At 39.8% G+C, this 26,590-nt stretch overlaps 2 protein-coding genes across 2 annotated transcripts in view; one reads left to right on the forward strand and one right to left on the reverse strand.

Annotated features, from left to right (window-relative positions):
• LOC117505043 (protein NLRC3-like) overlaps window positions 1–8,448 on the reverse strand; it is a 29,495-nt gene extending 21,047 nt beyond the window's left edge. Inside the window, 6 exon segments of the mRNA XM_034164573.1 lie at window positions 1,767–1,880; window positions 4,849–4,944; window positions 6,282–6,380; window positions 6,529–6,587; window positions 6,686–6,782; window positions 8,298–8,448. Of these exon segments, the coding sequence (XP_034020464.1) occupies window positions 1,767–1,880; window positions 4,849–4,944; window positions 6,282–6,328 (257 nt within the window). The 5' untranslated portion in view covers window positions 6,329–6,380; window positions 6,529–6,587; window positions 6,686–6,782; window positions 8,298–8,448.
• Window positions 1–26,590, forward strand: part of LOC117505039 (NACHT, LRR and PYD domains-containing protein 3-like) — a 241,888-nt gene that overhangs the window by 111,014 nt on the left and 104,284 nt on the right. The gene's annotated exons all lie outside the window — the stretch shown is intronic.

Genomic DNA, 26,590 nt, shown 5'->3' on the forward strand with positions numbered 1-26,590 from the left:
ATTTTCTCTCTCTCTCACTCACACACACACACACACATTTTCTCTCTCTCTCTCACTCACACACACCACACACACATTTTCTCTCTCTCTCTCACTCACACACACACACACACATTTTCTCTCTCTCTCTCACTCACACACACACACACACATTTTCTCTCTCTCTCTCACTCACACACACACACACACACATTTTCTCTCTCTCTCTCACTCACACACATTTTCTCTCTCTCTCTCACTCACACACATTTTCTCTCTCTCTCTCACTCACACACATTTTCTCTCTCTCTCACTCACACACATTTTCTCTCTCTCTCTCACTCACACACATTTTCTCTCTCTCTCTCACTCACACACACACACACACTTTCTCTCTCTCTCACTCACACACACACACACTTTCTCTCTCTCTCACTCACACACACACACTTTCTCTCTCTCTCTCACTCACACACACACACTTTCTCTCTCTCTCTCACTCACACACACACACTTTCTCTCTCTCTCTCACTCACACACACACACTTTCTCTCTCTCTCTCACTCACACACACACACACATTTTCTCTCTCTCTCTCTCTGAAGGTGGTGTGAACATTGTAATATGTACATAATGTTCTTTTGTCAACTGAAGAATTTTTCCACGTTTTTAAAGTGTAAATTTTGTGATATTTTCTATTTTGTTAAGGGGGTGTCATTGTGAACCCCAGGATCTGTTTGTCTGAAGATAAAGGCAGTTCAGTACAGTTTGGTGTACTATGTGTGTAATTGGTGTCAAATGGTGAAATGTTCTTTGCTCAAGAACTTGAGTGTTGTATTTGATACTGTTCCTTTCCAAAGTAGAAATGGGGCCTAATATAGCTGTAAATGGTTAACTTGATCTGTAAAACTGCTGATTTTGAGAAGGACATGAAATGATTATTGTGGAAGTGTAGTAATTTTCCGACTGTTCACTTGAATGCCTGTACTGGACAAGGCAAGGGAATCTATTGGCACAGCAGCCCCACCAAGACTGTTTTTCACCAGCCGCCACTGGTAGCCACCCCTTAAGCATCTAAAGAAAACTGGATGGAAAAATTACTATAAATTCATCAAAGACTGACAAAACCTGTCACTGGTTCAGTTTACATATTTTTTTATATCCATAAAAAGATTCAATACCCATTGTTGTTCAAAACCATGTTACTTAAATATTCTGTTCATTACTTCCAAACATATATTTGTGAACAAATTTTAAAATTGTTGACTTAGCTGTACTTATAGGGTGTGGAAGGTTAATTAAGAGTAGTGCCAGGGGTAGATCCTCTTTCAAGGTTTCTGTCGCCACCTACTGTTGCATATGTATATTATATAGAAAAGAGCTATGCGCAAATATAAGGTGACCTCATATTTTTCAGATGTATTTCCAGACAAAGATAGGTGGAGTTCTTATATTTAGGCCAATATGGTCATTCTGTTTTGTAAGAAAAAAAAAAACAAAAAAACAAAGAACTCAGATGACCATTTGTTTAGGTATTTTGGTGTAATCTTGGAACCAGGTGCATAAATGAAGTTTGTATTTTCCTTTAAATTAATCCAAGGTTAATTTGAGGTTGTACTATTGATACAATACAACAGTACTATTGATAAATTTAATATTAATTTCTACATTAAGTAAGGATTAATTATAAGAAAAAACATTTTTATTCAAACTATACTACAATTCAGAAGTGAAATAATGATTCAAAACTTAAACCTTATAACATTTTAGAGTCTGTAAGAATTCACCTCTTTTGAACAGAGAGCTGAAGTTCCTTAAAATCGGTGCGAAGTCCCATTGAGTGTTCACTCATAGAGATATCGCTGGGTTCAGGTTCAAATGATTCTGTACTCTGATGGATCCTGATAGAAGAAGAAGAAGAAAAAAAACATGCATAAAAAAAAAAATCAAAAAATAAGACTGGTTAAAAGACATGATCATTAACTTTTTAGACTAACAGCTCCAGTTTCATACTGAGCTGAAAATACCTTTGCAGTTTTCATAATAACATAAAAGATCTCAGTGTTGCCAACTCCTCAGTAAGAAAAGTAGCTATTGACCGTCCAAAAAGTCGCTAAATGACATCATCTAATCATATTATTTGCATGGTATGATGTCATCACATGCTGTAGGGGGGAAAAAAACATTGTGGGAGAGACCATTGAATACATTATCAACCTTTTAATGTTGTTTGGTAAATTCCATATTCATAAATGCAGAGTATTGAAAAGGAATTTACACAAACTTCTGGCTGAATTTGAACAATATATAAGCAGCATTAAGCTTTTGACAAGAATTAATATTAAAGAATGCCTTTATTTTTGTTATTGTATAATTTATTTTTTTCTATCTCTTTCTATTCATAATAATACTGTGAATATTATTGTGGCCTTGTACTTTGTTAATTTGTTGTTAATGTATTTGCTTAAAAAAAGCAAAAGGTGGGAGACACAAAGAAGTGAGTAAAAACACCTTAAAAATATTTAGAACTACAAAAAAAATTTGATTCTTGGTTTATTTATTTATTTTGCCATTAAAATTGATCATCATTCTCAAAATAAAATAACTTCTCAAGGCCAAGGCTTCTCAAAGTCTGGAGTCACAGTGCAGCAAACGAGGTAAAGGCTGACTGAGTCCGGGTCAGGTTTGCCATTCGATGTTGGAACAGCCAAGGGGGCATTGCGCATGTGTTTGAATGCGGAGGATTGTAGATATCCCTCCGCTCAGTGCTTTGGAACAGGGCTCTGTGGCTTTAACCCACTGCCGCTCGGTGAGAACAGAGAACTACTTTTGAGTCGTCAAACACCAGAAAAGCCCCCAGTGATGCCAGGAAAAGTAGCTTTTGTCGCTAGTCACTTTTGAGAAAATAAGTTGTCGAGAGGGTTTGGAAAGTCACCAGATTTAGCGAGAAAGTCGCCAAGTTGGCAACGCTATTGCACGTAACAGTGCCTCATTAAGTTCTGTCACGTTGTGCATGAGGTGAATTGTCTCCACACATATGAGTACACCCATATTCATCCAACCGAATTCAGATCGCTCCAGTTTTTCAGAAGAACTTTGTGACTGCATGCGTAGTTGGGCTCTGTGCCATGAAGTGGCGCAGAGAGGAGGAGGAGGACAGAGCCAGATGTGTGGCTTCATGCGGCTCTCGTCTCGCGCATTTTCCCAAATATCAGGCCCATGCAGCAGGTGGAACACCTGCAGGAGCGCGCTCGAGCACTGAAATTAGACTTTTAGCCGACTTGGTGTCAGCAATCAAACTGAATGTTGTGCAGCAGGGTTTAATTGTGCGTGCGCTTCTTCCTCCGCCGGACTGGAGGAGGTGCAGAGATGTCTGGCTGCACGTGAGTCTCCTCTCGCTCAGACTCGTTCTCCCGCTCATCGGTTACAACAGCAGGTGGAACACCTGCAGGAGCATCCTGAGGAGCTTCAGCAGGAACTGTGGAACAACACTTGGAGCCGAGTTTAATTGTGCGCACGTGACAGAAAACTGATTTGTCGTGGCGCGCAGTGAAATGTGACTCCGCATTACAAGTCGTGTCAAAACTTGAGAGTTTCTGTGTCACTTCGTAATAACGCGTGACAGTTTGGGCTCCAAGAACCATCACAGGAACCACTACGAACGTCACGTTCTATTAACAATCAATACTCTTCAAGACGGATCAACACGCTCAGTTGCGACCTCCACGACATGAGACGAAATGAGGGTGGTGTGTGACATTCGTGGAAGATTTTTTGACAGGCAGAAACATGCTCCACGAATATCAAGAATATCACACACCAACACACACTATTAAGAAACTTATTCAGATGCATTAAGTCACATTAAGAATGTCAGGAATGTGTCACGAATGACAGAAAAATGACATTCGTGACTTGTCGTCGTTATGTGTAAACGCAACATTAACACCCTCCCCAAGTGAGTCATGCTGCATGATCTGCCTTTTGCTTGGTGGACTTGACGAATCCCAGGAAATCCAGCTCTGACAGTGCTTGAATAAATCGAGCATGCTTTAGTTCGTCCACCTTGCCATAATCGCTGGACTCAGGAACCTTGCCCTCTGCCGCACTGACAAGCGCAACCCTCAACCTATCAAATCGCTTGAACACAACACGCCATATCCGTTTGTTTTAAAATTAATTACTTTAGTTAATTAATTTGGTTTATTTGTTAAATACGTGATATTATTGAATAACTAATATTTTGCTATATTTTCCAGTATTTTTTTTCTTTTTGATAACTCTCACATCCGAGGGGGCGGGGTTGATGACAGATTTGTGACCATTTATGAACCATTTTTAAACTTAATCTTGGACACTTCATTGAGCTTGTTGTTTTTTTGCTTTGTCATCGCCTGTATGTGTGTAGTGACGGTTCTCATCTTTTCAATATCTCCTCTTTCAGTTTTGTTCAATTGCCTTTTTCCCTGTGTAGCCAAATCTGCTGAAAGAAGAACACTTTTAGACATTTTGGTGGTGCCTAAAGGAGACTGTGCGACATAAACAAGTAAGGTAGTTCCAAAGTTAGCTGCTGTGTAGCGACATATCAGTGCTGTGACTCTGTGGTAAAACCAGCGTAAGCCCCTTTGTTCATTACATAGATTCTACGAGGCACCAGAATGGCTTCAAAAAAGGGGGGGGGGGGGGGGGGGGGCAGTTAGCCGACTTGAAGTTAGCAGAACTACATTTTGTTGAAGCTAATTATTTGGCGCTGGAAAATAAATAAAATCCGCTAATGAAACGTTAGCTTCATTGATCAGCCGATGCACTGAATAGTGCCCCCCAGTGGCTACATGCAATAGTTTACTTTAGTGTGTAACAAATAAATACCTCTGTTTAAAATCAAGGTAAATATCTTTAGATGAATCACTCGTCATGGATACAGCGCTGAATTCAGGTCCAGATGAATATTTATTCTGATGGATCCTGATAGAAAAAAAACAACACCACCACATTCATTAAAGATCACAATATAAGACTGGTTAAAAGACATGATCATTAACTTTTTTTTTTTAGACTGTAACAGCTCCAGTTTCATACGGAGCTGAAAATACCTTTGCAGTTTTCATAAAATAAATAAATAAATAAATAAAATCTCAACAGTGTTGCCAACTCCTCAGTAAGAAAAGTAGCTATTGGATGTCCTAAAGGTTGCCAGAAGTCGTGAAATGATGTCATAATATAATTTACATATTATTTCAGATACTGTAGGGGAGAAAACAAAAAAACACACACATTGTGGGAGAGACCATTGAATACATTATCGACCTTTTAATACTGTTTGGTAAATTCCATATTCATAAATGCAGAGTATTGAAAAGGAATTTACACAAACTTCTGGCTGAATTTAAACAATATATAAGCAGTATTAAACTTATAGACTCTCCCAAATGTCATAAAACTGCCTCGCTCTATAAGGAATTTTTTGAAGAAAATTAATGTTAAAGAATGCCTTTACTTTCTTAATGTATAATTTATTTATTTTTTCTATCGCTTTCTATTTATAATAATACTGTGAATGTTATTTGTGGCCTTGTCCTTTGTTAGTTTGTTGTTAATGTATTTGGCAAAAAAAAGTTGTGGGAGAGACAAAAAAAGTGAGTAAAAACACCTTAATATTTAGAACTACAAAAAAAAAATAAATAAAAAAATAATAATGATTCTTGGTTTGATTATTTATTTTGCCATTAAAATTGACCATCATTCTCAAAATAAAATAACTTCTCACGGTCAGGGCTTCAAGCCCCTTTGTTCATTCATGAGGCAGTCTGAGTCTGTGGACATTTTTAAGTCAAGACTCAAAACCTATTTTTATTCTCTTTCTTATGGATAGTTTTTATTTTTATTTGTTTTATTCTTTTACTTCTGTTTTTATTTATGTATTTGAATTTTTTTTTATTCATTTTTAATTATTTATTCAATTTTATGTTGACTTGTTTTATGTAAGGCACCTTGAGACGGCTTTTGCTTTTGGCGCATTATAAGCTAATTAAATTAAATTAAATTCATTACATAGATTCTATGAGTCACCGGAATGGCTTTCAAAAAAGAAAAACAGCGGGGAAGCAAGCAGCTGGCCGACGTGAAGTTAGCAGAACTAAATTTTGTTGAAGCTAATTATTTGGCTAATGGTTTTCAAAGTGAGCTGATAAGTATAAAAATCCCCTAATGAAACGTTAGCGTCATTGATTAGCCAATGCACTGAACAGTGCCCCCCAGTGGCTAAATGCAATAGTTTACTTTAGAGGGTAACAAGTAAATACCTCTGTTTAAAATTAAGGTAAATATCTTTAGACGAATCACTCATCATGGACACAGCGCTGGATTCAGGTCCAGATGAATATTTATTCTGATGGATCCTGATAGAAAAACAACACATTAAAGTAAAAAAAAAATATTAAAAATGTTTCAAAAAGATGAATAATTGTAAATATCTTGATACATGGCAAAACTTAATGTCACATAATTATTCCTGTTTAAAATCAATGAGAACACCAACTGACCCGTGTCTCGTCATGGACATAACGCTGGGATCAGGTCCAACGGAGTGTGCTGTGTCCTGCTGTAGCCTGGAAAACACAAACACACACCTCTGAATGTGATTAATGACGGTGCAGCGATGTAATTTCAGAGCTCTGACAAAGACGATCACAGATCCTCATCTCACCTCTGAGCTTTGGTCTGGATCTCATGGTCCCCACACAGACCGGCTTTCAAGGACCCCCCCTCTGTGTGCTCACACTGACCCAGAGCAGAGTTCACACCTTCACACAAACAACATGCTGTCACGCAGGATTTACCAACATTCCTCCGTGGCACATGAAAAACTCATCACTCTGCTGACGGCCTGAATTTGCTGCCATCTTAACATCTTGACGGTTGACTGACTTCAAATTACAGAAGAATATTTTTGTATAAGCGCAGATCCAAGTCAGAAGTTGTTGATCATTTTCATGCTACGTTTGCACTCTTCACGGCTCACAGCTCATGTTTTAGTCACAAATCAGATCATGTTTTGTAGTAGAAAAAAAGGTGACACGTCAATTTACTTTACATTTTTAAAACTAACTTAAAGATGCAAAGACACAAGATAACTTGATAGTCCTCCCAAATAGGCACACCACTCTCATCTCTCTTGTAAAAAGATTTTAAACTTAATGAGACTTTACCTGGTTATAAATAAAGGCTATAATGGCATTCAGCATAAAAAAATGTGCTGAACAGTGCAGCAGCTAAGAGAATATTTAGAGCAAAATCCTGCAAATGGTGATACAAGCATCAAATTCAGCACAAATACTCCTTAGACATTACTCTTTTGAAAAAACAGACCAGCTACTTGAATTTTCGATAGGCGGCCAGGTCGGGGTCAATTGAAGAATTATACAGGGGTCAAAATTAAAAATGCTCCAATCAAATTGAAACTACACTACATTATTTGTCTGATCATTATGATTCCAAAAAGGTATAGTTTGGATTATCTACAACTGAATGTTCTGCAGTTATGGGGGAAGAACAGCAAAAATGGTGACAAAGGTCAGTTTCAGTTTGTACAGGGGTCAAAAGTTAAAGTTACTAATGCAGTTAATGATGCAAATGATTAGTCAACAGGGTTTAAAAAGGAATAGTTTGGACCATGTATCATGCTTAGTTATCATGTTACAGGGTAACATATGTCACATGTCATAGAATCCAATGGATGTTGCCCTTGTTTGACCTTTACTTTGGAGACTAAACATTCAACACAGTCAAAACTATTCAATTTATTAATCCTTATAGTGTAGTTTTCAATTTGATTGGAGCATTTTTAATTTTGACCCCTGTGTAATTCTTCAATTGACCCCGACCTGGACGCCTATTGAAAATTCAAGTTGCTAGTCGGTTTTTTCAAAGGAGTAATGTCTAAGGAGTACTTGTGCCGACTTTGGTGCTTGTATCACCATTTGCAGGATTGTTTCAGTTATCTGCTGCACTAAAACTCCAAAGCGGATCCCTACTGGAAGGAGGACAAGATGAAGGCATTCCATCAATCACATAGTTTGGGATGGACTTTGCAGAGGAAATGGAAGTGCGAGATGAGCTGTTCAGTCTGTTGCCACCACAACCCAGACTACTCTGCCTTCGTCATTGTGTCATTAGATTAGGTAGAACTTTATTGATCCATTGGGAAATTGAGGTTCCAGCAGCACTGTATAGCAGCACACAGGGTAAGAAGCACAGAGTATCAAAAGTGGAAGTAAAGAAGAAAAACATATTGCACTTGTGCTATTCAGAAAACTTACCATGATCCCACTTCCGCTTTCTCCCCTTTTCAAATTTTCTCTGGCTTTTTATAGCCCTCGAGGGATTCATGTTGTCAACTTTTGTTGGACGGGGTTATATGGAATCAAAACTCTGCAATGGGGACTCCTGGGGGTGGACTCTCACGGTCTTGGAAACTCAGAGTATTCTGCGTTGATTTGGCTGGTAGACTCACTCACATTCACCTGCAGGCTGCAACAACACAGAGATCATTGGTCTTCAAGTTTGTTCTCCATCCCTTGAACATGTCTGTAAATACTGTTTTAATAATGTGTAAATACCATACTTACTCTTATTTATTATGATTTTTTTAATATTGTTACCTCTAGTTATAGTCTAACTGTGATTTATATTGAGCCACAATGGAAACAAGTACATTTGTTGCTTTTTGTGTGTTACCCTGTATGCTAATATATTCTTGTTTTTACATTCTTATACAAATAAAATCCAATCCATTGTTTAGTCACTGATGCCGCTGAAATGGCCAAAATGGCTGGCGTGCCAACAATTGTAATGTCAGTGAAAACACGCCATACAAATATGATCGTTCTACCATTACAGATTTTCTCTCGCACACTCAGGAGTACGTGCACCCCAGCTTAGGAAACCCAGCCTAATAGCAACACTTCCTGACCCCTGCGCTTAAAGGAGCTATATCATGCTTTTTTCACCCCCCACCCAGAGTCAACTATGTGCATATTTATCATATTATCTTGCCTTTGGCACAATGGCGTGCTCATTTGTTGTGTAATCTTAGTAGTTTTGGGGCTTTCGTTTTCATACTCGGAAGAAAGACACTCAGTTTGCCTAAAGCCCTCCCTCTCCCAGTGTGGGTGCCGCCCACTTCATGACGTCGTGCTTGAGCCGGTACACGCACTGCTTAGCGCCGCCCACGACAGTTTGTCAACAATTTACTAAAGATGGATGACCGTATTGTGGAGCCGTACGTTCTATCAGGTATTGAGGATAAGTGGCAATACCATTAGAAAACGTTTTTGCAGTTCACTTTCAAAGTCCTCAACATCCACGTCTTGCACTAAGTTGAGGTACTTGTCAGTCACTTCTATAAATTTCCCCCAATTTTCTTTTCAGAAGAGCCATGTTCCATTACCACTGTCAATATGGCGAGATATGTTGATGTTCAGCCTACACATAACTGGATAGTGATCACTTCCTACAGTGCCTTTACCATACACGACCCACTCACATTTTGGAGCCAGTCCGCTAGACACTAATGGGAGATCCAACACTGGCCGTTTCCTGTTCTTATGTCTATCCTTGTCTTTTTTTTTACCATCATTGAGACACATCAGGTTTCTTTCATTTAACATATTCTGTTAATTGACCATTAGTATCTCTCCTTTCCCCTCCCCATATCACTATCAACACCTTTCACTTTGTCTAGTTCATCAAATTCTTACGGTTTATTATTATTATTATAGTTTAGAATTAATAATTATAATAGTTTATTACCACTATCTTCTTCCTTTCCGCCACCACATATTTATGCTCTTTCCCTATACCTATCACTCTATATGGTACTCACTCCTTTATAAAAGTAGCACACCCTCCCCTTGTCCTTGTTCTCTATCTTGTTTTACACCAATATAGCCAAACACAAAATCCAACCTAGGCTTTAATTATGTTTCTTGAATACGTATAATATCTGGTTTCTCAGTTCTGCTATCGATAAACTGTTTAAAATCCTGTCCGTTTGCTAATGAACTTCTTGCGTTCCATTGTAAAAGTAACAAAATCAGCAGGAACATCCCAAACTATTCCATTCCTGACTTGGTTTCACACTGAGTCCATCCCGTATCTCTTCCACTTTAAACCCACCATATCCAAATGCTGTCCTGACGCCTTTGTAATAATTTGAATCCTCTCAGTTTTTGACTTATCAGCTGTTGCATTTATTACCCCTGCAGTACAGGTAAGCAGGTCCTTCATTTCTTCCCCATGTCTTAATTTCCTTCTCTTTGAGCATTTCCTGTTTCTGTGTCCATGCAGTCACTGACACAGTTTCCTACCTGATATTTTCTCCGTTTTCTTTCTTTGGTGGTTTGACTCTTTTGAGTGCTTCTGCATACGACATCTTCCCCTTTACTTTTACATTGTGAATCTCAGCTTTTTTCATGACTTCACATCCCCAGTATGCAGCACTGTGGCCTCCACCACAGTTGCAAAATTTTGGGCTCACTCCCTCCCTCCCCACGTTCTCCATAATCATGGCCGCCACCACACTTGGCATATCTTTTGTCACCCTTGCAAACTTTTGCCACATGGCCAAACTTCTGACACTTAAAGCACCTCATCGGCTTTTGTGCATACTCCCTCACCCTGTACCTCGTGAGTCCAAAATACACCTCACTTAGCAGGACTCTGGTACCAATTTCAATCAAAACTGACTTTGTTTCTGTCTTCTCAATTCCCCTGGTTAGATGCTTTACACTTCGAACTGCTCCACATCTGAATTTTAGATTAACTAAATCCTTCAAGTCAACTGATACTGGAATCTCATAGATCACTCCTTTACTTCTCTGTTCTCCCACTCTCACCACCACAGCTTTCCCAATAGATTGCAGCTTTTGAACTGCATCCGATTAACAAGTTTCCATCATTCAAAACTCTTGCAAACTGCACATCCCCAACCTGATTTTTAATTATTTTGTAAGCTCTAATGGGTCCAAACATTTAACTCATCCTTTCCCTTCAAACCTCACAACATTAAAAGGTTCCCCACTTTCTAATTCCTCATTCCTTGTCCTCTTTGATCTTTTACTAACCCACCCTGACACCCAAGTAGTTTTCCCGTATACTGGGCATATACAGGCTGCCAGCCCGTATAGCATCCTCTCGTGTCGTCGTTGTCTTCTTCTTCTTCCCTCCTTTGATTGGCGGGTGGCAACCATCATCTTAGGTCCATACCGCCACCTACTGTATCAGATATGTCAATGGATGTATAGATACAGGTTACATTCTGGTGTATAAGTGCACATAAAAAAAGCAATTAAACAAAATAACAATAATAAACGAGGACCAAAGCTGGAACTACCTATCCAGATGAACATAACGCCTACGCTATATTATAAAGCCCTGTTCCCTTCAAAAAGCCCATCAGTGCCCTTAAACATTTACTATCACCTTTACCTAGAATGCCCTGCATATCCCGTCCCCTCTCCAGTTCATACAGTCAAGTCTTCAATATCCTTCTCGGTGCCTCATATTTCTTACACTCAAGTAACACATGCTGCAAACTCTCTGTAACTCTGCATTCATCACAACAATCTGGCTCCACTTTCCCCATCAAAAAGTGTTTCCCTCAGGTACGTATGGCCTAGTCTCAATCTAGAATAGAGAACCTACTCCCTCCTGCTTTTCCCTTTAATTTCTTTCTTTTGGAATTGTATTTTGAATATTATACAGATGCCTCCCTTTCTTGCTTGTATCCCATGTTCTTTGCTATTCTTCTTGTATTACTGTAGCTATTATTAGAATTTTGCCTCTCCTTTACCTGCCTGCACCCTGATGATGTTCACTTCTGGAACTGTCAGCGCCTTCTTTACAATGCTATCCACCATTTCATTTCCAGTAGGGCTGCAGCTATCAATTATTTTAGTAATTGAGTATTCTATCGATTATTCTGGCGATTAATCGAGTAATCGGATAAAAAGTACTTTTGCTTTTTAAAACGTTAACAGTCCAGGAAACAACAGTTAACAGTCCAAAGAGTGGACTTCTTCCAGAGACTGTCTGTGGCTGGGACGGAGCTGTGTGAGGCCAGTGCTGAGCTGCTCACACCGGGCAGAGAGACAGCAGCCGGCCGCGGCGCGTAGACCGGCCAGCGGACGAAACTGTGTTGTTTTTAAAAAAAACAAACACACTGCTTTGCTTTAAATGCACAGTAAGCTATTTCAGATGATCAGCGTGGACCGTCTTTTTCCTAAAAGGCTTTATTTCACTCTGTTTGTCGTGTTGGAAAGCTGTAGCTTTTGTGCTAATTTGATTAGCGCTCGCGCTAGTCATCTTCTATTTGTTTTTCTGGGGATAATACAGCGCCATACACAGGCCTGGCATATGTACTTCAATGTTAAACGAAGCTTCGAGGCACAGAATTTGCCTTGAACATTTTTTGTAATCGAATTACTCGACTAATCGTTTCAGCCCTAATTTCCAGCTATTCCAATGTGAGCTGGAATCCAACAAAAATAAACAACCAAACCAGACCTTTGTATCCTGAGCAGTGATAATTGCACCTCTAATATCAAGTCGTCTGGACAAGTTCCTTTAGCATTAAGACCATTTAACACTGCAGCTGAATCAGAGCATATCACCATCCCCTCAGGCCGGACCTCTTCTATCCATTGCCGAGCCAGAATCAATTCAATCAATTTTTTTTTTTTATATAGCGCCAAATCACAACAAACAGTTGCCCCAAGGTGCTTTATATTGTAAGGCAAGGCCATACAATAATTATGTAAAACCCCAACGGTCAAAACGACCCCCTGTGAGCAAGCAATTGGCTACAGTGGGAAGGAAAAACTCCCTTTTAACAGGAAGAAACCTCCAGCAGAACCAGGCTCAGGGAAGGGCAGTCTTCTGCTGGGACTGGTTGGGGCTGAGGGAGAGAACCAGGAAAAAGACATGCTGTGGAGGGGAGCAGAGATCAATCACTAATGATTAAATGCAGAGTGGTACATACAGAGCAAAAAGAGAAAGAAACAGTGCATCATGGGAACCCCCCAGCAGTCTACGTCTATAGCAGCATAACTAAGGGATGGTTCAGGGTCACCTGATCCAGCCCTAACTATAAGCTTTAGCAAAAAGGAAAGTTTTAAGCCTAATCTTAAAAGTAGAGAGGGTGTCTGTCTCCCTGATCTGAATTGGGAGCTGGTTCCACAGGAGAGGAGCCTGAAAGCTGAAGGCTCTGCCTCCCATTCTACTCTTACAAACCCTAGGAACTACAAGTAAGCCTGCAGTCTGAGAGCGAAGCGCTCTATTGGGGTGATATGGTACTACGAGGTCCCTAAGATAAGATGGGACCTGATTATTCAAAACCTTATAAGTAAGAAGAAGAATTTTAAATTCTATTCTAGAATTAACAGGAAGCCAATGAAGAGAGGCCAATATGGGTGAGATATGCTCTCTCCTTCTAGTCCCTGTTAGTACTCTAGCTGCAGCATTTTGAATTAACTGAAGGCTTTTTAGGGAACTTTTAGGACAACCTGATAATAATGAATTACAGTAGTCCAGCCTAGAGGAAATAAATGCATGAATTTGTTTTTCAGCATCACTCTGAGACAAGACCTTTCTAATTTTAGAGATATTGCGTAAATGCAAAAAAGCAGTCCTACATATTTGTTTAATATGCGCTTTGAATGACATATCCTGATCAAAAATGACTCCAAGATTTCTCACAGTATTACTAGAGGTCAGGGTAATGCCATCCAGAGTAAGGATCTGGTTAGACACCATGTTTCTAAGATTTGTGGGGCCAAGTACAATAACTTCAGTTTTATCTGAGTTTAAAAGCAGGAAATTAGAGGTCATCCATGTCTTTATGTCTGTAAGACAATCCTGCAGTTTAGCTAATTGGTGTGTGTCCTCTGGCTTCATGGATAGATAAAGCTGGGTATCATCTGCATAACAATGAAAATTTAAGCAATACCGTCTAATAATACTGCCTAAGGGAAGCATGTATAAAGTGAATAAAATTGGTCCTAGCACAGAACCTTGTGGAACTCCATAATTAACTTTAGTCTGTAAAGAAGATTCCCCATTTACGTGAACAAATTGTAATCTATTAGACAAATATGATTCAAACCACCGCAGTGCAGTGCCTTTAATACCTATGGCATGCTCTAATCTCTGTAATAAAATTTTATGGTCAACAGTATCAAAAGCAGCACTGAGGTCTAACAGAACAAGCACAGATGAGTCCACTGTCTGAGGCCATAAGAAGATCATTTGCAACCTTCACTAATGCTGTTTCTGTACTATGATGAATTGTAAAACCTGACTGAAACTCTTCAAATAGACCATTCCTCTGCAGATGATCAGTTAGCTGTTTTACAACTACCCTTTCAAGAATTTTTGAGAGAAAAGGAAGGTTGGAGATTGGCCTATAATTAGCTAAGATAGCTGGGTTGGTACATAGCCAACTAACAAAGATAGATTGATCATATTTAAGATCGAAGCATTAAATAATGGTAGGGCTTCCTTGAGCAGCCTGGTAGGAATGGGGTCTAATAAACATGTTGATGGTTTGGATGAAGTAACTAATGAAAATAACTCAGGACAATTGGAGAGAGAGTCTAACCAAATACCGGCATCACTGAAAGCAGAAAGATAACGATACGTCTTTGGGATGGTTATGAGTAATTTTTTCTCTAATAGTTAAAATTTTGTTAGCAAAGAAAGAATGATGGCTGTTATTTCTGCTGTGAAGACTGATAAGTTGTTTGAAATTCTTTTGCTTATCATCACACCAAACTCTGGAAGAAATACACCAGCCCCTACACGTCCTGAATTTTGATCCTTTGATCCATCTGTGTATATATTTAAGAAACTGTAGTAAGGCTTCCGTAGGTAATCTCCAACATATACTGCCCCAGCATCTCCTATTCTCAATCAGATTTGTATTTACCTGTGGCCGAGATAGGATCCAAAGGGGAACATCCCCCAAACCAATGCAGGACCAACTTCCAGACCATCTACTCCAAACTGACAGGCTTTATCTCCAATAGTCCATCCAAACCCTCTACATTTAATCTGCTGATATTCCCAGCAGTCGCCCAGTGCATCCTTAGCAGACTGTTCTGTACCTGAACCTTTCAGTTTTACCCAGAAAACAAATGACAACTTCATTCGTCTGAGACTCAAAGGCAGTTCTCCTGCTTCCACCAACAGTGCATTCACAGGAGTCGTTTGCAATGCTCCAATACTGATCCGGAGAGCTTGGTACTGAATTCTGTCAATTCTAGCTAAAACGCTACCGGCAGCTGCTCCATACACTATGCACCCATACTCAATACTTGAATGAAGTAGTGCTCTGTAGATGCCAAGAAGAGACTGCTTATCTGGACCCCAGTCATAACTCGATACAGCCCTCATAAGGTTTAACACTTTTTACATTTTGTCTCAACCTTCTCAACATGTGTCCTCCAAATGCATTTTTCATCAAACCACAGTCCAAGGTACTTGAATTTCTTAACCCTGCTGAGATTTGTTCTATGCATTTTCAGATTGACATTGCCGCAATTTTGTTTCTTTGTGATAATCATATAACAAGTCTTACTTAAAGACATCTTAAAACCCCAATTATAAGACCATTCTTCTACTGCATCAATTGTGCCCTGAATTAAACAAATAGTGTAGTTTACATTTTTAGCTCATTTCCAAATAGCACCATCGTCAGCATACAACAGTAATCCTATGCTGTTGCCTACATTCATAAATCTATCATTAATCATTACACTGAACAATATCGGACTTACGGAGCTACCTTGTGGGAGTCCAGTCGACGTCCTATAGTCAGCCAGGGCTGGACTGGAGAAATTTTTCAGGCCGGGCATTTTTAACCAAGACCTGGCCACCACCAGGTATCGAAGGGGAAAAAAAATAAGCCTGCTGTGACAGTGTGTTTTTTTTTTTGGTCCCTTGTTGTGATTTGGCGCTATATAAGAAAAAAGTTGATTGATTGATTAACCGATCAATGTGCACCAGGAGACACATACATTTTAACACTATAAGAAGCATTATGAAAAGTTCTCCCGAAATACATTTATCATAGGCTTATCAAAAGTACGATCTACTGACAATAAGTCACATTACTTTTTAGAAATAATAAGCCGTCATTTCATTCAGCCTTGTTACTTAAATTTAGAAATAGAAATTATATAAAAACATTTGTTATAGAAATACTGTAGGCTATACTATAAATAATATATTACTTGTGTGATACAATTCATCATATAAAGCAAGAAATGACTGGAACAATGACTGGATACAAAGGTTGAACTTTTGAAACTGCAATACACAAAAAGGCCACAAGATGGAGACAATTGTCTATCTCACTACAAGCTACAAGTAACATCAAGGATTTCTTTTATTACCAATTTGTGTTGCTAATCAACTTAGAGAATGACTCTCAATTTAAAGTAAAATGTTAGGTATGTGAAATTATGCCAGGACTTGGGAAAATACATTTTAGACAGGGACGCCGTTATACCATGCCACTGCACCGCAGACTGTGCAAAACAGCATACTTCGTATGACCGACGCACGACCGTCACACAAATAAAGAAACAACCAGGCAGCGACAGCATGGTAGCTAGCCATGCACACCATTTGCACAGGTTACATTGCTAGGCTAGGTTACGTGACTGGCAGAGTTAGCATAAACGAAAATAATATCCAACCTTAATTCATATCTGAGTGACCCAGTTAGACAGCACTTGACTTTGGACCAGAAGATCCGAATGTCTCTCACACACAGATGTCTGATTTATGAACAAGTTAGGTTGCTGTTCATCAATTAATAGCTGAAGTTAACCTTCACTTACCGTCATGGCATAGTGGTCCCCGCCTCACTTCAATGAAAATACATACTTGTTTTATAAAAAGTAAAATAAAGACCTCTTTCTTGACCTCATATTTAACTGTTGACAGCACTGTAACAGTAAAACTTGTAATTTCTAACCTACATTGTTAATAAATGTAACTATTAAATTCTTTCTAACATTTTTCTAACATTTAAATTTTCTCTAAACATTTTACTTGTCGAAGTTATTATTTTAAGTGGTATTAGTAGTTGTAGTAAAAAAAAGGCTTCAAAACTGGACCTTTAATCTAGGGGTGTTGTGAGGGGGGACATCCTTGCCCCATGCCCCCATTCCATCTGGATTTGCCCCTGCTCTGCTTTAAGAGGTGACGACGAGTCGTAGCTGCCAAAACAAAAACAAAAAAAAACCGCGGATGAAAAGCTCACAGCTCGCTTTACTTCGTAAAAAAAAAAAAAAAAAGCCGCAGACCAGTAGGCCATCAGGCCAGCAGCCAAATGCCCGGTGTGCAATACTATCAGTCCAGCGGTGTAGTCAGCTGAGAGCGCATCCCTCTTGTGTCGTCTTGACCAATTCCTGCCAAAACGGAGTCTCTGTCTATTACGTCATCTGTTTCTTCTCCCGCCCGGGCTTCTTCCGTGACCAACTCCCGCCAAAACTACCCACTGAGTGCCTCTGATTGGCTCACACAAATGTAGCGCCAACTTCCTCAGTAGCTCTTTGGTGCCTTTTTTTAAACCTAAATTCTGATCAGATTCAGCGCTTTCATTCGGATTAATGGGTTAATATGAGGCTGTTTCATGTCTTTTTAAGCTTAATCTGCATTTTGCAGCTTTATAGTTGTCTCAAAGTAGCATTTTTTGTCATTTCTGACATAGATTCAGAAGCACTTACACACCTGAGAATCGACTTTACGTATATAATTTTGCGGACAAAAAAAGGACAACACATTTAGGACTTTATAATAGAGTTTGTACCATACCGGGAACGAAGTCGCAGGCTCTTTGAATTCAAATGAGCAGCAGGTTTCAGGCAGTGAATGACAGCGACGCCAGAGGAGACCAATCGTATTGCAGAGGGGGCGGTACGGACGACACTGACTGACGTGACACAAGAAGGGGCGGAGAGAGGGGAAAAAAACTACTCCGTTCATAGCTGGAAAAAATGCTACAGAGGTCTGCAAGACCCACCACGTCGCTGAAAAGCATAGCAGGTTAAAATGCTGCCCAAGGAAAGCGCCACATATCCCAGCGCTCCGCTGTCCACGGAAAAAGGTACAGCGCCCGCGGGAGCTGTTCACATGGCCAGCTAACTTGCCCCTCCCACCCACAGTCGGTAGTGATGTCGCACACAGGAAGTGGGAACTTTTTTTTTTTTTGCTGTTCTGCTTTAATTTTGCGCGTCAGTGGGAAAAAACTTAACACTTGGACTAAAAACTTTATGAATAGAATTTTATGCTGCGAAAAATAAACATGCATTAAAATGAGCTCCGTAGCATTGGAGGAGCACCTGGGGGAGCCAATCAGAAGTGTTCAGTGTAAAGAGTTTTCAGCCAATAAAATGGAGCAACTCGCTGCTGGTTCCACCCAAGCGGAGGAGGTGGAGATCAGCTACTTTTATTTTTTTTTAACAAATTTTATTGACATATCAAACAAAAACATGGCTACACTTTAACAAACCTTGGTAACAGTGAAACAACGCAAGGGAGCACTCAGATTTAGTACAGAAACAGCATTAGTGAAGGTTACAAATGATCTTCTTATGGCCTCAGACAGTGGACTCATCTCTGTGCTTGTTCTGTTAGACCTCAGTGCTGCTTTTGATACTGTTGACCATAAAATTTTATTACAGAGATTAGAGCATGCTATAGGTATTAAAGGCACTGCGCTGCGGTGGTTTGAATCATATTTATCTAATAGATTACAATTTGTTCATGTAAATGGGGAATCTTCTTCACAGACTAAGGTTAATTATGGAGTTCCACAAGGTTCTGTGCTAGGACCAATTTTATTCACTTTATACATGCTTCCCTTAGGCAGTATTATTAGACAGCATTGCTTAAATTTTCATTGTTACGCAGATGATACCCAGCTTTATCTATCCATGAAGCCAGAGGGGACACACCAATTAGCTAAACTGCAGGATTGTCTTACAGACATAAAGACATGGATGACCTCTGATTTCCTGCTTTTAAGCTCAGATAAAACTGAAGTTATTGTACTTGGCCCCACAAATCTTAGAAACATGGTGTCTAACCAGATGCTTACTCTGGATGGCATTACCCTGACCTCTAGTAATACTGTGAGAAATCTTGGAGTCATTTTTGATCAGGATATGTCATTCAATGCGCATATTAAACAAATATGTAGGACTGCTTTTTTGCATTTGCGCAATATCTCTAAAATTAGAAAGGTCTTGTCTCAGAGTGATGCTGAAAAACTAATTCATGCATTTATTTCCTCTAGGCTGGACTACTGTAATTCATTATTATCAGGTTGTCCTAAAAGTTCCCTAAAAAGCCTTCAGTTAATTCAAAATGCTGCAGCTAGAGTACTGACAGGAGAGAGCATATTTCACCCATATTGGCTTCTCTTCATTGGCTTCCTGTTAATTCTAGAATAGAATTTAAAATTCTTCTTCTTACTTATAAGGTTTTGAATAATCAGGTCCCATCTTATCTTAGGGACCTCATAGTACCATATCACCCCAATAGAGCGCTTCGCTCTCAGACTGCAGGCTTACTTGTAGTTCCTAGGGTTCTTAAGAGTAGAATGGGAGGCAGAGCCTTCAGCTTTCAGGCTCCTCTCCTCTGGAACCAGCTCCAAATTCGGATCAGGGAGACAGACACCCTCTCTACTTTTAAGATTAGGCTCAAAACATTCCTTTTTGCTAAAGCTTATAGTTAGGGCTGGATCAGGTGACCCTGAACCATCCCTTAGTTATGCTGCTATAGACGTAGACTGCTGGGGGGTTCCCATGATGCACTGTGTGTTTCTTTCTCTTTTTGCTCTGTATGCACCACTCTGCATTTAATCATTAGTGATTGATCTCTGCTCCCCTCCACAGCATGTCTTTTTCCTGATTCTCTCTCTCAGCCCCAACCAGTCCCAGCAGAAGACTGCCCCTCCCTGAGCCTGGTTCTGCTGGAGGTTTCTTCCTGTTAAAAGGGAGTTTTTCCTTCCCACTGTCGCCAAGTGCTTGCTCACAGGGGGTCGTTTGACCGTTGGGGTTTTTCCGTAATTATTGTATGGCTTTGCCTTGCAATATAAAGCGCCTTGGGGCAACTGTTTGTTGTGATTTGGCGCTATATAAAAAAATTGATTTGACTATTTATTACATTAATAAAGACAATAATACATATGACATTTTCTTTTATTATTATTATTATTTTTCAACAACAAACCACAGTCATTTGTCAGGGCACTCGCTCAAGGTAATTCTCAAAGCAATCCAGCAGATGTCACCCTTCAAACTGTATCAACGCGTCGAAGCAGTGTGTCGATTTTCAGCCAGTTGTGTTGCAGTGGCTCATTGGTTCATGAGGCTTCGAAATTGCCATCACTACAGATCCCCACAATGCAGGTAAAATACACGCATCTGTGCACTTCACAACGCGCACAGAAAACAGCGTTTGTGCGGTATGATGATGATCTCCCTCCTTTTCTCTCAGCCACTGAACTCCCGCCAAAACTACCCACTGAGTGCTTCTGATTGGCTCACACAAATGTAGCGCCAACTTCCTCAGTAGCTCTTTGGTGCCTTTTTTTAAACATAATTCTGATCAGATTCAGCGCTTTCATTCGGATTAATGGGTTAATATGAGGCTGTTTCATGTCTTTTTAAGCTTATCTGCATTTGCAGCTTATATTTGTCTCAAAGTGGCATTTTTGTCATTTCTGACATAGGATTCAGAAGCACTTACACACCTGAGAGTCGACTTTACGTATATAATTTTGCGGACAAAAAAAGGACAACACATTTAGGACTTTATAATAGAGTTTGTACCATATCGTGAACGAAGGCGCAGGCTCTTTGAATTCAAGTTTTGCTCATCGCAGCGCGCTCATCAAATTACGTTACAGCAGGAAGCCAGAGGAGACCAATCGTATTGCAGAGGGGGCGGTACGGACGACACCCTGACTGACGTGACACAAGAAGGGGCGGAGAGAGGGGAAAAAAACTACTCCGTTCATAGCTGGAAAAAATGCTACAGAGGTCTGCAAGACCCACCACGTCGCTGACCTTGGTAACAGTGAAACAACGCAAGAGAGCACCCAGATTCATATAACAGTGGAAAAACAAAACAAACACAAACAAAAAACAAAGGGGATGGGGGCACACTAATGCAAAGGGGGTTACATTGTGTATTCAGCATGATGAATCGTCTGTAATGTCATTCATAAAAAAATAATAGTTTTTGTCCTTTCGTTGTTTTCTTAAATTTTAAAGGTTTGCCATATAATTGCCCTTTTATACTCCAATAATCACAACTCCTCCCTTCTATTCAGCTAAATACAACTTTTAAAACGTCACTTAACACTTAAAATAACCAAACTACAAAATACAACTTTTAAATGTCTAAAAGGTTTAAACTTTCTCAACTATAAAACACACAAAAATTAAACTATCAAACTTTTAATAAACATATTTCAAATACTAACATGTTTAAAATCAACACTCTAAAACACATAAAACTGACTCAGGGAAGGGGGTAGACTGCCCCCAAACCAGTGTTGCCAACTTGGCGACTTCTCGCTAATCTGGCAACTTTCCAAACCCTCTTGAGGACTTATTTTCTCAAAAGTGACTTGCAACAAATCTAGCTAATTTTCCTGGTGTCAGTGGAGACTTTGCTGGTGTTTTGGCGACTCAAAAGTGAGTCACCAAGGGGTAGCGGCTCCTCCGCCTCTGCTCAGTCCACTGGCTACAAAGCCAGAATCCTATCCACCCTTTTCAGGTTTCAAATCCCGCAAAACCTCGGAGAGGTCGCCGCGCTGTGAGATCTCAGTAACATTCGGGGTTTTCAAGTATCCCATAATCCCTTGTGCACCAGAGAGTCGCTGCAGTCAAAACAACATAGAGAATCCACATGATGACGATTGTAAATGAATATTATACTACAAAATTTAATTTTTATGCTTTTCATCACGTTAATAAGAGACTGCATGCATGATACCCTAGAAACTTGCTAAAACAATCATAATGAATAATCCGTGTCTGCTACGTTTAATCTGAGGTGAATTTAATAAACGCAAACTGAATTTCAGACAAACAGTGTTGTAAAAAACAATAATGAAGACGTTAAAGATTTATCTTCACTTTCCCCCAGAATGACATGATCAGGAAGCGAGCGGAGCTCACAACAGCTCCCATTGAAAATAACGGAGAGACAGCCTGTGATTCTCACATGTTTACATAAAACAAACGCAATAACAACGTCTATAAACCCAGAGAATATTTTCACGAGAGTTTAGGCACAATATAAAAATAGATTTATGTTGCAATGTTAATGGTGTTGTCCGTATGCAGCGGTTAAAGTGAAGCCCGATTAGAGCGTCTCAATGCAGTTCTCAATGTTACTGAGATCTCGGCAACCTCTCCGAGGTTTTGCGGGATTTGAAACCTGACGTGCATAAAAAACGGCGTTTGTACGGTATGATATTATCTCCAACCTCCTTTCTCTCAGCCACTGAACTTGAAGTGTTGTTAGCCGGTGGGTCGATACAGGCCCAGTATCACCGATATCGATACCAATACTTTTTCATATTTACAACTTCATAGATCAAAAGGATCCAAAAGACCTAGGATAGAATTCGCCAAACATTGTACGTGACAACAAATACTTTATCACAATCAACATTTTTGTTTAAAAAAATTTCACTCAACACAACTAAAACCAAATCTCCTGAGGTAGAGGCTGACAAACCACAATACAAGGGTGCGCTGCTTCGTGTTGTGTGACACAGCGCAGCACTGCTCGTGACAGACAGAGAAGAGACTTTGATGAATCTGCTATGGCGCAGCAGTCAGTGCGTGCGGGAGAGAAAAAAAGCTTGAGTTCAATATCAATACCAGCGTTGGTATCGATATTATCGATATTAGGATCGATCCGCCCACCTCTAGTGTTTGTGTCCAATCACTGATCAAGACGAGCAGACAGAATCAGTCCAGCACAGATCTCTTTGTGGTAAAATTTATTCTAACTTACCTGTTGTGTCATTTAACATCGGCTAAAATTTTGGGGATTAGGCAGGAAAATACGTCATAAATTAACATCCTCTTTCATACATCTTTTAATTTTTTTATTAAATACATTTCCTTCCTTATTTATTGGAAGGAGTTTACGCATGTATTTTGTAACTATGGTTGTGGTGCAGCGGAAAGACTCCCATCTACCATTTAGCTCTTTTCAGGTTCGAATCCCGCGAGTGGCATGTTTTTTTTTATTTAACCGTAAAAACTCCTTTTTGTTTGTCTGTTTGCTTTGTTTTTCCACTGTTATATGAATCTGAGTGCTCCCTTGCGTTGTTTCACTGTTACCAAGGTTTGTTAAAGTGTAGCCATGTTTTTGTTTGATATGTCAATAAAATTTGTTAAAGAAAATAAATAAAAGTAGCTGATCTCCACCTCCTCCGCTTGGGTGGAACCAGCAGCGAGTTGCTCCATTTTATTGGCTGAAAACTCTTTACACTGAACGCTTCTGATTGGCTCCCACAAGTGCTCCTCCAATGCTACGGAGCTCATTTAATGCATGTTTATTTTTCGCAGCATAAAATTCTATTCATAAAGTTTTTAGTCCAAGTGTTAAGTTTTTTTCCCACTGACGCGCAAAATTAAAGCAGAACAGCAAAAAAAAAAGTTCCAACTTCCTGTGTGCGACGTCACTACCGACTGTGGGTGGGAGGGGCCAGTTAGCTGGCCATGCGAACAGCTCGCGCCGGCGTTGTACCTTTTTCCGTGGACAGCGGAGCGCTGGGATATGTGGCGCTTTCCTTGGGCAGCATTTTAACCTGCTATGCTTTTCAGAGACGTGGTGGGTCTTGCAGACCTCTGTAGCATTTTTTCCAGCTATGAACGGAGTAGTTTTTTTCCCCTCTCTCCGCCCCTTCTTGTGTCACGTCAGTCAGTGTCGTCCGTGCCGCCCCCTCTGCAATACGATTGGTCTCCTCTGGCGTCGCTGTCATTCACTGCCTGAAACCTGCTGCTCACTTGAATTCAAAGAGCCTGCGCCTTCGTTCCCGGTATGGTACAAACTCCATTATAAAGTCCTAAATGTGTTGTCCTTTTTTTTGTCCGCAAAATTATATACGTAAAGTCGATTCTCAGGTGTGTAAGTGCTTCTGAATCTATGTCAGAAATGACAAAAAATGCCACTTTGAGACAAATATAAAGCTGCAAAATGCAGATTAAGCTTAAAAAGACATGAAACAGCCTCATATTAACCCATTAATCCGAATGAAAGCGCTGAATCTGATCAGAATTTATGTTTAAAAAAAGGCACCAAAGAGCTACTGAGGAAGTTGGCGCTACATTTGTGTGAGCCAATCAGAAGCAGGCTCAGGGAGGGGCAGTCTTCTGCTGGGACTGGTTGGGGCTGAGGGAGAGAATCAGGAAAAAGACATGCTGTGGAGGGGAGCAGAGATCAATCACTAATGATTAAATGCAGAGTGGTGCATACAGAGCAAAAAGAGAAAGAAACCCACAGTCCATCATGGGAACCCCCCAGCAGTCTACGTCTATAGCAGCATAACTAAGGGATGGTTCAGGGTCACCTGATCCAGCCCTAACTATAAGCTTTAGCAAAAAGGAATGTTTTGAGCCTAATCTTAAAAGTAGAGAGGGTGTCTGTCTCCCTGATCTGAATTTGGAGCTGGTTCCAGAGGAGAGGAGCCTGAAAGCTGAAGGCTCTGCCTCCCATTCTACTCTTAAGAACCCTAGGAACAACAAGTAAGCCTGCAGTCTGAGAGCAAAGCGCTCTATTGGGGTGATATGGTACTATGAGGTCCCTAAGATAAGATGGGACCTGATTATTCAAAACCTTATAAGTAAGAAGAAGAATTTTAAATTCTATTCTAGAATTAACAGGAAGCCAATGAAGAGAAGCCAATATGGGTGAAATATGCTCTCTCCTGTCAGTACTCTAGCTGCAGCATTTTGAATTAACTGAAGGCTTTTCAGGGAACTTTTAGGACAACCTGATAATAATGAATTACAATAGTCCATCCTAGAGGAAATAAATGCATGAATTAGTTTTTCAGCATCACTCTGAGACAAGACCTTTCTAATTTTAGAGATATTGCGCAAATGCAAAAAAGCAGTCCTACATATTTGTTTAATATGCGCATTGAATGACATATCCTGATCAAAAATGACTCCAAGATTTCTCACAGTATTACTAGAGGTCAGGGTAATGCCATCCAGAGTAAGAATCTGGTTAGACACCATGTTTCTAAGATTTGTGGGGCCAAGTACAATAACTTCAGTTTTAGCTGAGCTTAAAAGCGAAATTAGAGGTCATCCATGTCTTTATGTCTGTAAGACAGTCCTGCAGTTTAGCTAATTGGTGTGTCCCCTCTGGCTTCATGGATAGATAAAGCTGGGTATCGTCTGCGTAACAGACTTAGACTTAGACAACTTTATTCATCCCACCAGGGGCAATTGGTTTTGGCAGCCTGCATACCGGCACATTAACATACAACAACAAAAACAAAAAACAGAATAAGATAAAAAAAAAATATATATATATATACAACATCCATACATCCTCATACCTATACATCTACACCTCACAAAGAATTTAAAAGACGGATAACAGAAGGGATAAAGGATTTTAACAATCGATTCGTCCTGCAGACAGGTGAAACATAACGTCGACCCGAAGGCAACAGAGAAAATTCACCTGCTAGCACATGTCCGGAAGAAGACAAAATACATCTTGCCTTCCTTATCATTTGTTGTTCACAAAAACTAGCTAGGTCTCTAGTTTCCATTCCAATGATCTTTGAACATATCCTTGTAATACTATACAACCTATTTTTATCCTTCAGAGCCAAGCTGGGAAACCAGCAGATAAAAGAAAAACATAAAAGGCTTTCAATAAAAGACTGATAAAAGCGGCCCATGATAACAGGCCTAACAGAGAAGGAATTCAGTTTGCGCAGAAGGTACACTCTGTGTTGCCCACGTTTCACAATATCTGCCGTATTTACATCAAATTTCAACTTCTCATCAAAGAAAGTGCCTAAATATTTATATGCAGAGACTTTTTCCACGGCTTTACCATGAATAACAGTGTCCACAGCTGACCCTTTATTTCGTCTGAAATCAATTATTAACTCCTTCGTTTTGGATACATTTAAGTCCAAGTGATTTGCATCACACCATGAGACAAAATCAGTGAGGGCCTCCCCGTGTTCTGACTCATCTCCCTGAAGGAGCGACAGCAAAGCAGTATCATCAGAAAACTTTACCAAATAACTGCCCTGCCTAACACTTCTGCATTCATCTGTATATAAATAAAAGTAAGGGGGAAAGGACACAGCCCTGTGGTGAGCCAGTGGACAAAACCACGGAGTCTGAAACACGTCCATTTACCAAGACTCTCTGCCTCCTATTAGTCAAAAAGTCTGACAACCATACAACAATCTGGTGGGGCAATTTAAAATCATACCTCAACCTCTTAACTAAAAGGTGTGGTTGCATCAGATTAAAAG

This window comes from Thalassophryne amazonica, chromosome 23 (assembly GCF_902500255.1).
Source record: "Thalassophryne amazonica chromosome 23, fThaAma1.1, whole genome shotgun sequence".
NCBI classification, from domain to species: Eukaryota; Metazoa; Chordata; class Actinopteri; order Batrachoidiformes; family Batrachoididae; genus Thalassophryne; species Thalassophryne amazonica.